This window comes from Taurulus bubalis (genome assembly GCF_910589615.1).
Source record: "Taurulus bubalis genome assembly, chromosome: 3".
Lineage (NCBI taxonomy): Eukaryota > Metazoa > Chordata > Actinopteri > Perciformes > Cottidae > Taurulus > Taurulus bubalis.
The window spans coordinates 36,168,775-36,185,217 of record NC_136591.1 but is presented as its reverse complement, the minus strand read 5'-3'; the positions used below and the strand labels follow the sequence as shown (position 1 = coordinate 36,185,217).

Genomic DNA, 16,443 nt, shown 5'->3' with positions numbered 1-16,443 from the left:
AACTGTTAAATTGTTAAGATGTGTTGAGATTTATTATCTGTAAAATTGTTTGAGACTGAAACAGAAACGGGGACATTTAAGCTTTTCCTCACTATTTTTAATTGTTCTGAAGTTAAGCACTTTATTTGATTATTATTATTACATGCATCGTTTTCATTTTGTATTTATTTTAAAATGCAGCCCTACTTTTATTTAGTTCATGAGAGAACATTATACATATCTGCAGTCACACATAAGTCCAGTTCTATGATACGTGATAATAAATATTGTTTAAAAGTGGTTTAATCAGACTGAATTCATTTGATTTGAAAGGTATTGATTACATGCAGATGTTGATACAACTACCAGGCTACTTAAATATCTATCACACTAAATAGTTAAATCTACTAAATAGTAAATAATCTACTAAATAGTAGACATTATGATCTTCTGGACCTTTGCTTCAAGAAAATTTCTCTAACTGGACCTCTTAACATTTTAGTTGAATACCCCTGCTTTAGGGTCTCGCTTCTCGCTCCTTTAGGAAGTAGAGGTGTTAGAGAGCATCACAGTTCAGCTGCAGTACAAAGCAGTGTCACTATGCTTATTAAAAACATGGATCAGACATGTGTGTACAATATAAAATCTGAAGTAAAAGTAAGTGTATAGTGTACGGTGAATAAAGAAAAAATTAATTGCTTGTGAAACCGGAATAAGCGACTAAAGTTTGAATTACATATTACATATGATTTAAATGTGATCATCTCAATGGATAAAGATGTCATGTTATTTAAAAAGAGGTGTGACTTTTTAATGATACATTCTCTCTCCCGTCTTTAAGAGTAACGTCTGATTATTGGTTTGGATTCTGTTTCATCTCTGGCTGTATTATCACGGGCTCATGATACGAATTGTGTTATTTCATGAAAGTGTCTGCTACCCTCTTTGCTGCTGCGCTTGGTGTTTCTGCTCCCTCAGCTGCTTCGTGTCCTCTTATACATCCTTTCATCGCTCCTCTTAAAGCAGCACCGACTGCCCTTTCCACTGTGACTTCGGACCTTACAGCGTTTCCTTCTGTTTGTGCTAAAGTTGTGAGAACGTCTTTCATCATCTCTGCGAGACCAAAAAGAGCTCCCAACAATGCACCTGCTGTGATACCTGTCAGTTTGACCAAAAGCCAATCAAATACGCTGTCTCTAGCCTCCTCTCTGATCTGTACCTCTGACTTGTTTCGTGGTGACTGTCTAATGAGTTGCATCTCCTGTTGTATTCTTTCCTCCACTGCTTCTAGCATCTCATTGGTGTAGCATCTTCCTTCGTTTGCCTCAACCATCTTATCTATTGTCTTGAGGAGCTCCTCCACTTGGAACTGGTTGCTCCTGTATTCTTCCTGCTGGTTGTTCTTCCAGTATTTATTATCAATGACGTGGCAGCGGCCTCCACACTTCTTCTAAAGTTTCACTTCTGCAAACAATCTTCTCTTTTCAAGATGGTGGTTCTTGTAAAAACAATGTTTTAAAACATTCTTCCACATATTCACCATGTACTCCATGAAAGCCATAATTAGTTTCTAACTTTCCATTATGAGTTATGTCATAAAGTAATTTACAGTGAGCAGCCTTAACAAATAATAATAACTGGACGAAGTAACTTTAACTTACTGTCCATGTTGTTAGAAGAGAAATCAGCGAAGAGTAAAAGTTTTCGAGTCCAGTCGACGTGTCTCTTTTCTCCTGTGGCACTCTGCGTTTACCTAAGTTTCACTTTCACTTACTGTGTGTGTGTGTGTGTGTGTGTGTGTGTGTGTGTGTGTGTGTGTGTGTGTGTGTGTGTGTGTGTGTGTGTGTGTGCGTGTGTGTGTGTGTGCGTGTGTGTGTGTGTGCGTGTGTGTGTGTGTGTGTGTGTGTGTGTGTGTGTGCGTGTGTGTGTGTGTGCGTGTGTGTGTGTGCGTGTGTGTGTGTGTGTGTGTGTGTGTGTGTGTGTGTGTGTGCGTGTGTGTGTGTGCGTGTGTGTGTGTGTGTGTGTGTGTGTGCGTGTGTGCGTGTGCGTGTGTGTGTGTGTTGTGGTGGAAATCGATCATAGTGTTCTAAAACAACTATATTGCTGGACTCTGGAAGCAGAGATCAGCTCAGGAGGGGAAGGGCAAACATTTCCAAAATAATTGTATTTGTATAAATCTCTGTTGAACTATTTTTCTCGGTAGGACCACCGAACTATCTGTGGTGAAGAGCTCTGCCCATTCAATTGAATTATTCCAAATTTATGTTTAATAAATACTTAAAGACATTTAAGTGTTTCACATTGCATTTGTTTTCCCTAAAGGAGATTGATAAAGTAAATTTCCATTACAATTGGCGACGACAATGGGATTTGACGAGCAATCAGGACTCCGTTGGACTTCCGTATGTAATCAGAGAGAAATTGAACTTGTAATCTCCCACATTAGGATGCTGGCAGTGTCCTGGTATGCTTCTGGTTTTGTAAGGTTGATTTGGTGCAAATAACTATAGAGAGAAGTTGAAACCGGTGTTCTTGAACATTAGGGTGCTGGACAGTTGTGTCCTGGTATGTTTGTAGTGTTGTGTGCACAGTGTGTGTGTGGGGAGACACTGGGAGACGGCTTGTTCAGTAACCTCTGACCTCGGTAACGAACGTACCGCAATATCTACACGCAACACCGTCTCAGCCAGCTGTGAATTTAAGTTATTGCTAATCCATACCATGTTCATATTATTTCCTCTTTTATTTTGGTACATATCATCTAGAATGTGTTATCATTAGTTTCCCACTGGGACTAGCGTGTTGTGAGTCAGGGGCGCCCTCTGCTGGGCCCCTGCGGACTTGAGCATGATGAACAAGCAGAACGCAGCGACAAAAACATTTTAAACAGCAATCAGAGATAAAATCTTTGAAATATTTCAATCAAACTAGTTTCCACTGTTGTTTGTATTTCTGTCTCCTGCTGAAACATTGTTCCCTGTTTCCTGTTACAGAGCGAAACATCAAATGTTTCATAATCTATGTACAACTTCATTTTGTTCGACTATAGTTGTGGTTATTGTGGTTCATAATGTAAAACAATATTAAACACTATTTGTAAAATGTGTCAAAAATGTAAATACATATTTATCTCACATTCTTTAACTCACTGTCTTACATATTTAAGTGGTTGTTGAGTCATGGACTTTGGAGTGTTTTGTTAAACTAAATCACTGGTGGACCCTTTAATGGTGATGATTCTTTATTGTTATATTTGTTGTTCATGTGTTGCATTTTCATAAAAACCTGATGTACCACCGTTGTTTTCCCAAGACTATGAAAACATGTTTCACTGGGTGACATGTTCCACATCGCTGACGATGGCCTCTGCAGTTCATTTTGAGTTCATCCCTCACACACTATGAAGCTGTAAATACTCACAAAAGCACCAAAATGATCTGAAATTAGTCTCCAACAAATGCATTATTTACTTCTTTTTGAGTAATGTTTGATAACAACTACAGTGCCAAAGTTGAAGTTACGAGCTGTTAATTACTGAGCCTTGAAAAGGAATTATACTGTATATATCGTAACTTGTTTTAAAAGATTTACATCTTTAGGGGGATCAATTGTGCTCGGTGCTGATTGGATCCGTGTGCCACAAATGGGGTGAGGAAGTTGGAAAGTATTAAGATGCCAAACACATTGTTGTTTTGGTCAGCCCTTTGTCAGAATACATGGTCACTTGCAATGTTGATGTACATTTTGAAGCAGCAATTTCTGAGGTTCCCCAAAACAGCAAATAACTGTAATTTCTATGTTTTAAAGACAAGAATAAACTTTGACTTGTTTCTGCATTCACAAGCAAGAGTTTAAGGCCACAGGTTGAACACAGAGGCCTTTTTGTTTCCGTCTGTTTCCAGAGTATGGATGCTGCAAATAAAAACAGATTAATAAAAGACATTTCAGTTTGTTCCGACTCACACAAACACTCCACCCTGAAAAGGAAAGAGAAGGCGCAGCTGCCGTCCTCCCTCTTTGACAAGAAATTCATAAAGGCTACGTATTCCATTTATCACGTATGATATTCTTGATGCCTAATGAGACGCCTAATGCTACAGGATATTATGTTTCACTATACAGTATTCATGTAAAATGCACTCATGCAACACTGAGTTTTTAATCATCTGTGATGGCAGTGAATGGAGCCGTGTTTGTGAGTGACCCACGTCATGGAGCTGCATTTACCTGTTCACCGTAGTTTCTTGTACACTGGGTAAAATAATGTGAGTCTGGTATACAGCCTGTATAATAGTCTCCAGCTGAATATGACTGCTGCCAGTAATAACACTATAAAACAACAACATTGTTTTCAAGCTGTATCTTCCCAACCACAGTAACCGCCCTGAACAGCTCACCTGCCAAGTCAGGGTGCTCATCAGGAAACTGTCTTTTATGCATTCATGGGCTATGAACTATGAAGGAACATCAGTCAGAAACTGTAAATAACCTTTGTTTATCAGTACCTTGTTGACCTGTTATCAGGTACTGTATGAGTGTGGAGGTTGGAATAAATAACAACTTAACTGGAATAAGCAGTTATGTAAAGCTATGTGACAGAAGTGCTGAGATTAATTCACATGCTTCTGCTGCTGTTTAATTAATATGCATTAACCCTTCACTGATTTCTATTTATTGAAAGGTGAAGCCGTAAGTTATGCTAAATGATAGTAAATGATATGTACCAAGATAAAAGAGGAAATAATATGAAAATGTTATTGATTAGTAATAACTTAAACTCACACTGCAACAAGATAAATGTAGAATTTACAGTAACTTGCTGGCAGCAATTAGCAAGTAAGTAGCTGTAGTATATTTCACACTGCTTAATGTACAATTAATCACAGTACCTGTGTGTAGTCATTTTTACAGTAATAATCTCAGTACCGTCATTGTTATTACAGTAGTATCAAAATACTGTACTTGTCATCACAGTAACCATGTACAGTATACAGCAAATCCTAGACTACTGTTTAAATCCTAATTTTACATATAAATGAATAACAGTAAACTAATTACATACTATAAAATGAAGATGCAGTTCTAAGTTTTACATTTAGTTTTTAGTTTGTAAAACAAAAAGGTTTTGTAAACAACAACAAATGTTATGGTATTCTTAAACATACATTCCTCTTTCTTCAAGTTACTATGACAATGTAAACATAATTTGACATTAAACAGAAAAATTCAAGCACTGGAAGCAATAAAATATTCAGGTCAAGGGGGAAATGTATAAAAACTATTTGAACTGAAAAAAAAAAAAAAATGTCCATGACTGATTTTATTGTTACTTTAAAGAACTGGAGTCTCTTCCAGGGCAGGAGTCCTCTTCTCTGCAGTGGAAGGACAGAGAGACATTGGTTACCGATTCCCATTAGAAATACCACAATATTTTTCTACTACTGACGATGTCAGCCTATGTGGTGTTTTGTCTGGTACTGGGATTTTACCAACATGATGAGCCTTGAGGCTCAGCAGGGACACCTGGGCCTCAACATCAGCCTGGTGGAGGTTTCCTGCAACACAAAATAAACAGACAATAGTACTGTATTCATTAGGAGAGACATGAAAGAAACCCTTACTTTGATGTTCCAGGTGTATTTAGGGGGAAAGTGAGAAGATAAGCATTGTTTAGTCTGGAAGGTGTGGGACGGGCACATGAAGCAGGACAGAGATGGTTCCCATAACAAACACCTGCTTTTATGGTTTGAAGTTTAAAATGTGTACAACTTTCTATATGGGACTGTGAACAGGTGTTCACACGTGTGTGTGTGTGTGTGTGTGTGTGTGTGTGTGTGTGTGTGTGTGTGTGTGTGGGGGAATGTGATCAGCAATTGTATATGTTCAAATGCCTAGTGTGGAGGATATCATCAGGTCTTGGGGCAATAAGATGTAAAACACAATAATATTTATGATTGATTAAATCGGTCAGATTAGACCCGAACACGACAGCAGGGTTAAGCTAGCAGCAATGTATCCAACTTTATACCAGCTGTTGCAGTCTGCCCTGCTATGTAGCGTTAGCTCAGAAAACACCCGCCATGTTGTGCTGTGTAAAAGTCTGACCGGTTGTGGCGCTCTGGTTCACTCTCAACGTTCTGGTTCACCTTCAGTGTTGCTCGGTAACGTTACTCGTGACACGTTGTGCCGCACGGTAGCTAGCAAGAGAGAAAAGAGTCAAAACTTCTTCAAACGGAGCTAGCCTTAGCTAACTAGCGCACCAACACACACACTCACACACACACACACGGCGACGGCTTCACACATACACAATTCCAATTAATTTACAAGTTACACTAAACGCATACCATGCATCAACTATATGAAGCCAGATGATTTATATCACAATTTAATGAGCAAATACTATATTTTGGTAATATTAGTAACACTAACGTTAGCTTACTAGTGCAGGAAAGTGTCTCTACTTCCCTCTTAAAGTCACGTAACGTTACACGGTAACTTTACTTGAGAAGACTGTGCTGTCTGTAATTAATGTACATTTGCAAAATGCCTGGCAAAAAGGAAATATGAAGGAATAATAATGAGCTTCGTTACCTTGCTGTTGCTGAAGTTGAAGTGGACTCTGGTCAGAAATGTTGGAGCATCGGCATACGACGTTATAGTCTACTGTCATCTTTTTGTAACACAACGAAGGTATAACAATGTTGTTTTCCCCTCTGTCTGTGTGATAGCTAAACCTAACATCTGTGTTGAAAATAATGCTAAAACGGATTATGGTGTATTCCCTCTTAAAATGACTGTATTGTGATTCACAGCAACAGTTATTTACAGCAAAGGAATGAATTTTGACCATGATGCATTGCAGATCAACAGCAACATGCTGTATAGAAGTTATACAGTAAGAATATGGCCAGTATACAGTAATATTACTGTGAAAACTACATACACTTGTTACAGTGCAGAGTACTATTTGCAATTAACTTACCCCTAAGCAGGCTGAGACCGTCTTGCATGTAGATTTTGGGGTGTTCGTTACCGAGGTCAGAGGTCACTGAACAAGCCGTCTCCCAGTGCCTTACCTACATTGGGAGACGGTATCGGTCACACAGCAAGGCTGCACACCTTTTCAGTTTGAGTTTCAAAGTTAGTCACTTAATCCTGTTTTACAAATTAATCACAGATAAAAGATTAAACAATATTTAACAGCAATCAGAGATCAAATCTTGAAAATGATTCAAATCAAACTAGTTTCCACTGTTCGTATTTAGGTCTCACAGGCAGACATAAAAGAAACAAAGGATCCAGCTACACACACATTTCTACATGAATATATATTTACAAACACATATGAATAAATCCAAACGTGATCTGTAAACTACAAGTAGACTACAGATCAGAACTAACAGGAAGTCATTTTTTCTGTGACTTCCTGTGTTTACTTTGACGTCAGCTGAAAACTGTCCGACTTGATCACAGTTTATTGTCAACGCCTCCTGCTGCGGCCGCTGCTCTCGTTTGGATTCCATAATCTATGTACAACATAATTGTTCGACAATAGTTTTGGTTCTTGTATGGATTATAATGTATCAACAAGACAAATAAAATAAACGAAAAAAATGAAACCTGTGGACAATTTTATTTTAAACAAATAAAGTTCTTATAAGTCAGGTAAACTACCCTCCCCCAACACACACACACGCACACAGACACACACGCACACACACGCACACACACACACACACACGCCCGCCCGCCCGCCCTTACAGTAAGTGAAAGTGAAACTTAAATAAAAGCACAGGACCGCATGGAGGACGTCGTCTGGTCGAACACTTTTACTCTTCGCTGATCTCTCTTCTAAAAACATGGACAGTAAGTTAAAGTTACTTCTTCAGAAAGCTTGTACCGTTGTATTAATATACCATAACGTTACGTTATCAGAGAAACAAGCTGAGCAAACGAGAGCTGCAGCTGCTCGCAGAACAGCGTCGAGAAACACAGATTTTAAACATGACACCGCTTCATTCAGAGTGTTTCCGGTGTTAATGAGCGGCTCTGTTTGTTGTTGAGAGGAGGAGACCTCTGAGTGTAATTCGGCTCCCGGTAAAAACCTCCTTAACGAGGAACAGTGAAGGAATCCTGACCGGGAGAAGCTGACTGCAATGGTGGCGAAGACCACAACTCCCATGATCCCACGCTGCTTCATGACGTCACCAAACTCCATCTGTTATTGTGGGAGACATCAAGAAGCAGAACACTATATATTGTACGATTAAAGAATTAGAGGCCAAATACAGAACTGTGATTACACTAAAATATGAGTTAAATGTCTTACGAAAGATGTAAAAAACAAATGATGAATTTTATTATTATATATAAAATATATGATATGCATTTTATGACAAAATATCCAGCTTGCAGCTTTTAATTGTTAGATATTGTTAAGGTTGTTTTAATGAGCCACATTATTCTAGTTAAATATAACAATAATTAAGACTACAATACTGAATTATATATATATATATATATTTATTATTTCTGCATATATATATATATATATATATATATATATATATATATATATATATATATATATATATCTGTTCCAGATACATAAAAGGACTCATATTTGGATCAGGGCCAAGAACACCTGATCATCTCTTTTTAGACCTGTTTACAACATGATCCTCTGTGTTCTTCACCACGATAGATTAATTTATATTGTGAACAGTGATTTCTACTTTTAGAAGACTATATGTATATAAAATGTTCTTGATGCTCGTTGGTCTTTTTTAAAATGTTGACACTATTCTTCATTCTCTTATTATGCTGATGCAGCTATCTAACAAGTACCAACGGACTTCTGACCAACAAGGTTTTGTTTCTTCTGCCAAAAGACAAATGTTGAGTATTATTGATGGACATTATTCTCTTTCAGTGTCAAACAGGAGAATTGTCCTCCTGGGAAAAACTGGAGTTGGGAAAAGCAGCCTGGCTAACACCATATTTGGAGAGAAACTGTTCAAGATCGGCCACACTGTCAACTCTGACACAAGTAAATGTCAAGCAGAAACTAAATCTGTCAATGAAAGAAACATCACTTTGATCGACACTCCTGATTTATCTGAGGAGGAGCTGAAGTCTGAAATAGTGAGGTGCATCACAGAGTTTGCTCCTGGGCCTCATGCCTTTCTCATTGTGCTTAAAGTGGAGAGATACACAGAGCAGGAGCAGGCTGTCATCACCAAAATAAATCAATACTTTTCTGAAGAAGTGTTCAAGTATGCGACAGTTCTCTTTACTCATGGTGACCAGATCCCCGAAGAAGAGACCATTGAGGACTTTGTCCGTGATAATGAGCTTCTGAGTCATCTGGTGAAGAAGTGTGGAGGCCGCTGCCACGTCATTGATAATAAATACTGGAAGAACAACCAGCAGGAAGAATACAGGAGCAACCAGTTCCAAGTGGAGGAGCTCCTCAAGACAATAGATAAGATGGTTGAGGCAAACGAAGGAAGATGTTACACCAATGAGATACTAGAAGCAGTGGAGGAAGGAATACATCAGGAGATGCAACTCATTAGACAGTCACATGAGAACATGTCAGAGGAAGAGATCAGAGAGAAGGCTAAATACAGAGTATCTGAGTGGCTTGGGATCAGTTTGGCAGATATCACAACAGGTACATTGCAAAGTGCTCTTTTTGGTGTACAAATTATGATGAATGTAGTTGTCTCAGCTTTTGGTTTAGCCAGAAGTGCAGCAGGTGGAGCACTAACAGCTGGAGTGGGAGCGTTTACAGGATGTTTTGCAGCTCAGGCAGCAGACACACCCCTGGAATTAACAGAGAGGGCACCGAATGTCGTCATTGATAAAAGCAAACAATAGAGTTCAGACCTGTAATGAGCTCTTTAAGAGTATGGTTAGAAAGTAAAAGTAATGTCTCCCAATACATTGCATGAAAATCTTGTACTAGACAATATTTAACCACTGAGATTAATATGTTATGCGTTGTACTTTTTGTTTTGTTGAGGTATCCACTAAAAATGTCCGAGACACACTAGACATGACCCTATTTCTCTATTATTCTGTTAAAATAATTGACACATTTTATTCAATTGATTGATTTCATAATTCAATAAATTGAAAAGTAAACACATTCTTGAAGCCTCTGTACATATTGGGTTTGATTTACGCCTATCTGACAATTATTAAACATGGCGCTTTAAACCTACAGCCATATAGAAAGTGTGATCTAAAAGCGTAATTTACTTTTTATTCATATGATTTATCATCATTTAAGTTGTATTCTTTTTGATGAGTTATGATTTCTTTCTTTTTATTGAGCTAGGAGTGTTTTGTTCTCATATATATTCTTTACGTTTAATGATGAAAGCCTCAATGTGTTTTTCTTTCATGTATCAATATGTAATCACATGTGCTTCTTTGTTGACTGAATGTTAGGGAGAAGTAAATAAGTGAACTCTTGGTTCATCTGGAATTTAAACTTTTGAGATTGTCTTTTCTTTTAAATGTTTTACATTATTCATTTTTGTATCTTCCTTTTATTGTAAAAACAAATAAAACTGGTTTGTATTCATTCCAACCAAAGTCCAGACGTGCTCATCTCTGAGGGTCCTCCGTAGTCTCCTAAAGGGAGAGATCTCCTGTAGCGCAAACGGAGAAAAGCAAGAGGCAGGACCGCACTCTAGCGGTGGCACTTCGTCGGCTATATCCTAGTGATTGCGAAGGAAATAATAATCCTCACCAATATTGGACCTTCAGTCTTTTATCTTGCTAAATCGTTAGGATTTTTTTAACAAGTTATACATTTTATCAAGGGTGTTTTACAGCATGCGCTCTCGGTCCTCTATAGTAGGCTGTAACTCCTCTCAACCCTTATCAAGTGAGTATTTTGCCTATACCTTCTGTCTATTGACCCCATCTCATCATTTATGACAAACACTGCAAAAGTCTTCACCCAAAGATACTTACCTTGAGTTTATTTGGTATATTCAGTCGTCACTTCTGTATCCCACGGTTGATGGACAAGGGAAGAGAGTTTCAATTGTTTTAAAGAACCAGATTACTTTGTTTGGTTTCAGTCATTTAGGAATGGTAAGGCCAAGAGTTTTATTAAAGTTTATCTCACATACAACAATTTAAATTCAATGAACAGTTTCAGTGTCACATGCAACTAAAAAGATGTATCTCTATCCCCAAGATCTCTCAACACTCCCCTGAGAGGCTGACAGTAGTAATCTATGGGACGTTCATCTGAATGACACACCTGCTACAAGCTGAGGTTAAAATGGTGTTCAGGACTAAGTGAGTCACTAACTTGGTTGGCTCAGATTGTTTCTGACGCTCTGCTTGTTTATCATGCATGATGCTGCGTTGTGGATTACATTGGAGCTTGTTACAGATCAACTACCACGGAGACTGAGAACAGTCTGCAGGGGCCCAGCAGAGGGCTTCATGACACAACACGCTAGTCCCAGTGGGAAACTAATGACAACACATTGTAAATGATATGTACCAAGATAAAATAGAAAAAAAGATAAAAGACAAAAGTTTAAATTCCCAATAAAACCATCAAAATGATCAGGTGAACCAAGAGTAAATTTGCATTTACCATTACCATTACCATTTAGTAAACATAGAAGCACATGTGAATACACATTTATAATGAAAGAAAAACACATGAGGCTGTCATCATATAAATAATATGAGATAATATGTGAAGAACATAGTGATATATGACACCAAAACACTCTTAGTTCAATAAAAAGAAAGAAATCAGAACTCATCAAAGAGAATGAAACTTAAATGAGGATATATACGTTGGATACCTCAACAAAACAATAAGTAACACGTATAACATACTACTTATGAATGAACATATTAATCTCAGTCGTTAAATATTGTTTAGAACAAGATTGTCATGCAATTTATTGGGAGAGATGACTTTTTAATCATACTCTTCAAGAGTCATAGCCCCTTACAGGTTTAATTTCAAATTTGCCGAAGAGAAAGCCCTGCTTATCAAGCTGAGACAACTACTCGAGCATCGGAAGACCAAAAAAAGCTCGGATCAAAGAGTCTACTGTACGAACCCATTTAATCCAAAACCCCTCAGATACTCTGTCTTTAGCCTTCTCTCTAATCTCTTCCTCTGACATGTTCTCATGTGACTGTCTAATGCTTTGCACCTTCCGTATTATTTTTTTCTCCACTTTTTGCAGCATCTCATTGGTGTAGCATCTTCCTTTGTTTGCCTCAACTATCTTATCTATTGTCTTGAGGAACTCCTTCACTTGGAACTGGTTGCTCCTGTATTCTTCCTGCTGGTTGTTCTTCCAGTATTTATTATCAATGACGTGGCAGCGGCCTCCACACTTCTTCATCAGATCACTCACAAGCTCATTATCATGGAAAAAGTCCTCAATGGTCTGTTCTTCCTCGAGCTGGTCACCATGAGTAAAGAGAACGGTCACATACTTGAAAACCTCTTCGGAAAAGTACTGGATTATTTTGGTGATGACAGCCTGCTCCTGCGCAGTGTATCTCTCCACTTTAAGCACAATGAGAAAGGCATGAGGCCCAGGAGCGCACTCTATGATGCACCTCACTATTTCAGACTTCAGCTCCTCCTCAGGTCGATGTGTGTCGAAGAAACCAGGAGTGTCGATCAACGTGATGTTTCTTCCATTGATAGATTTAGTTTCTGCTTGACATTTTTTTGTGTCAGAGTTGACGGTGTGGCCGACCTTGACCAGTTTCTCTCCAAATATGGTGTTAGCCAGGCTGCTTTTCCCAACTCCAGTTTTTCCCAGGATGACAATTCTCCTGTTTGACACTGAAAGAGAATAATGTCCATCAATAATACTGTAAATGTGTCTTTTGGCAACACAAAAAAGTGACTGTTAGTGCTTCTTGGCCCTTATCCAAATCTGAGTCATTTTATGTATCTGGAATAGAGTCTGATCTCATATTAACATTTACCTCAATGTAAAATAAATCTGTTTGTGACACATTGAAATAATCGCTTTAGCTCACAAGATTTGGCGCTCCTCAGTTTTCACCTATAGCTATTTGATCCAAACACTGAAGGTCCTGATTCAAAACTATTACATTGATCATATTTAATTATTGTTATGATATTAAGCTAAGTTTAATTGGAATAATGTGACTCATGAAAACAACCTTCACAATATTTGGCAGAGTACAGTCACCTGATTAATGAGAGCACACAACCCTGACAATGGTCAAGTTTATGACCTCCCTCCAGAAACGTTTTTTTTATTTTAACGAGTGAATGCATCTAATATATTTATATATAATAATATTCAGCATTACTGTTTTCCATCTTTTTGTAAGACATTTAACTCATATTTTAGTGTCGTCACAATGTTCAAGCTTTCTGCAGCTTGAGGTCTCTCACGAGACAATAGGTTAATTCGAGTTGAGCCAGTTCTGCGCCGAACCGATCACACGTGGTCATCAATAATCTCACGAGAGCATGGCGGCCGCAGATTTTAGAGCCAGGCGCCGCAGTAGCTCTCCTTTGAACACGTGGCCCAGTGCATGATGGGAAACGCCACATCAGAGTGCTAATTTTTTCTTAGATTTGACAGCAAACACCACGTGTTGTAGAAAATTCTCATTTTATGTTAGTCTCATGTTTGATCTAAAAATATATCTTGTGTGGTTGATAATACAAAATCTTATTTATACAACACATATCAAAACCAGTAGGAATGTAATGTTTCACAGGCAGAAATAACAAGAACAAAGGATGCAGCTACACACACACATTTCTACATAAATACGTATTTATAAACACACATGAATAAATCCAAACGTGATGTGTAAACTACAAGTAGACTACAGATCAGAACTAACAGGAAGTCATTTTTTATGTGACTTCCTGTGTATTCTTTGAAGTCAGCTGAAAACTGTCCGACTTGACCACAGTTTTTTGTCAACGGCTCCTGCTGCGGCCGCTGCTCTCGTCTGGATTCAAGGCGAGGCGCAGCTCTAACGAACGAGCCAATAACAACAGGTGGAGTTTGGTGACGTCATGAAGCCGCGTGGGATCATGGGAGTTGTGGTCTTCGCCACCATTGCAGTCAGCTTCTCCCGGTCAGGATTCCTTCACTGTTCCTCGTTAAGGAGGTTTTTACCGGGAGCCGAATTACACTCAGAGGTCTCCTCCTCTCAACAACAAACAGAGCCGCTCATTAACACCGGAAACACTCTGAATGAAGCGGTGTCATGTTTAAAATCTGTGTTTCTCGACGCTGTTCTGCGAGCAGCTGCAGCTCTCGTTTGCTCAGCTTGCTTCTCTGATAACGTAACGTTATGGTATATTAATACAACGGTACAAGCTTTCTGAAGAAGTAACTTTAACTTACTGTCCATGTTTTTAGAAGAGAGATCAGCGAAGAGTAAAAGTGTTCGACCAGACGACGTCCTCCATGCGGTCCTGTGCTTTTATTTAAGTTTCACTTTCACTTACTGTAAGGGCGTGTGCGTGCGTGTGTGTGCGTGTGGGGTGAGACAGGGTGGTTTACTTTACCTAGTAAAAACTTGATTTGCTCAAATAATATTTCCCACAGGTTTTATTTTATTCGTTTTTCATATTTGTTGTGGTGATACATTATAATTTCACAAAAAAATTATGTTGTACATAGATTTTGAAACATTTTATACAAATGCAAATTGCTGTGCAGCTGTTGCAACACAAATTAGGAAAGACCAAAAAAAAATCTAAAATGACATACAAAGCCAAAACAGGTTAACATGGATCATAGAATATAAACAATATAGACCAGACATGTGTGTACAATATGAAATCTGAAGCACAGGTAAGTGTAAGTAGGTTAAATATGTCATGTTATTTACAGGGTGGTTATAAAGTATAAATATATATATTTAAATTAAACTTACAGACTGCAGATATGACTAACAATAATAATAATAATAACAAGCAGGATCCTGAAGCATGCACCTGCACTGAGGCATGTTTAGAACTGCTGCTCTGAGGGATGACTCTACTGTGGATTTAGAGGAATTTGCGTCCAGTGTAGCGGACTACATTAGCACATGTGTGGAGACCATTGTGCCCACAAAGCGCTGCAGGATTTACCCAAACCACAAACCCTGGATTAACTGTGAAGTTCCACTGCATTTGCCTCAGGCGACGCTGAGGACTACAAGAATGCCAGATACGACCTGAGCAGATCCATCAGAGGAACTTAGAGACAATACAGACTGAAGCTATAGGGATTCTCCTCCACCGCATGTGGAAGGCCCTGCAACACATCACAGGATGTGTCTATGCCCGCTTCGAGGCCCTTAACACCAACCCATAGGGAAAATATATATATACGATTTTATATCTGATCTTTATCTCTTTATCTTTTATCTGTGGTTAGTTGGTGAAACAGGATTAAGTGACTAACTTTGAAACTCAAACAGAAAAGGTGTGCAGCCTTGCTGTGTGACCGATCTCCTCTCCCAGTGTAGGTAAGGCACTGGGAGATGGCTTGTTCAGTGACCTCTGACCTTGTGAACAAACGTACCCCAAAATCTACAGAGGGGCATTAATTGCTATGTCAATATAACTGTACATTTAAGTTATTACTAATCCATAACATTTTCATATTATTTCCTCTTTTATCTTGGTACATATCATTTACAATGTGTTGTCATTAGTTTCCCACTGGGACTAGCGTGTTGTGTCATGAGGCCCTCTGCTGGGCCCCTGCAGACTTGAGTGGTGCGCCCTGCAGACTGTTCTCAGTCTCCGTGGTAGTTGATCTGTAACAAGCTCTGTTGTAATGCACAACGCAGCATCATGCATGATAAACAAGCAGAGCGTCAGAAACAATCTGAGCCAACCAAGTTAGTGAATCTCTTAGTACTGAACACCATTTTAACCTCAGCTTGTAGCAGGTGTGTCATTCAGATGAACGTCCCATAGATTACTACTGTCAGCCTCTCAGGGGAGTGTTGAGAGATCTTGGGGATAGAGATACATCTTTTTAGTTGCATGTGACACTGAAACTGTTTCATTGAATTGAAATTGTTGTATGTGAGATAAACTTTAATAAAACTCGTGGCCTTACTATTCCTAAATGACTGAAACCAAACAAAGTAATCTGGTTCTTTAAAACAATTGAAACTCTCCTCCCGTCCATCAACCGTGGGATACAGAAGTGATGACTGAATATACGAAATAAACTCAAGGTAAGTATCTTTGGGTGAAGACTTTTGCAGTGTTTGTCATAAATGATGAGATGGTGTCAATAGAGAGAAGGTATAGGCAAAATACTCACTTGATAGGGGTTGAGAGGAGTTACAGCCTACTGTAGAGGACCGAGAGCGCATGCTGTAAAACACCCTTGATAAAATGTATAACTTGTGAAAAAAATCCTAACGATTTAGCGAGATAAAAGACCG

The 16,443-nt window shown here is 38.6% G+C and overlaps 2 protein-coding genes across 2 annotated transcripts; one reads left to right on the top strand and one right to left on the bottom strand.

The window, feature by feature from the left end:
- Positions 1 to 895: 895 nt before the first annotated feature.
- LOC306734450 (uncharacterized protein) lies at positions 896 to 13,500 on the bottom strand (the record flags this gene model as incomplete). Its single annotated transcript, XM_079215806.1, has 7 exons — positions 896 to 1,429; positions 8,135 to 8,200; positions 9,238 to 9,395; positions 9,756 to 9,810; positions 10,584 to 10,643; positions 12,189 to 12,876; positions 13,493 to 13,500. 7 exons carry the CDS (start codon positions 13,498 to 13,500, stop codon positions 896 to 898), a joined length of 1,569 nt encoding a protein of 522 aa, XP_079071932.1.
- Positions 7,788 to 10,560, top strand: LOC306734046 (GTPase IMAP family member 7-like). Its single transcript, XM_079215375.1, has 2 exons — positions 7,788 to 7,848; positions 8,915 to 10,560. The coding sequence occupies exons 1-2, from the start codon at positions 7,842 to 7,844 to the stop codon at positions 9,862 to 9,864; spliced, it is 957 nt and encodes a 318-aa protein (XP_079071501.1). The 5' UTR covers positions 7,788 to 7,841; the 3' UTR covers positions 9,865 to 10,560.
- Positions 13,501 to 16,443: the final 2,943 nt, after the last annotated feature.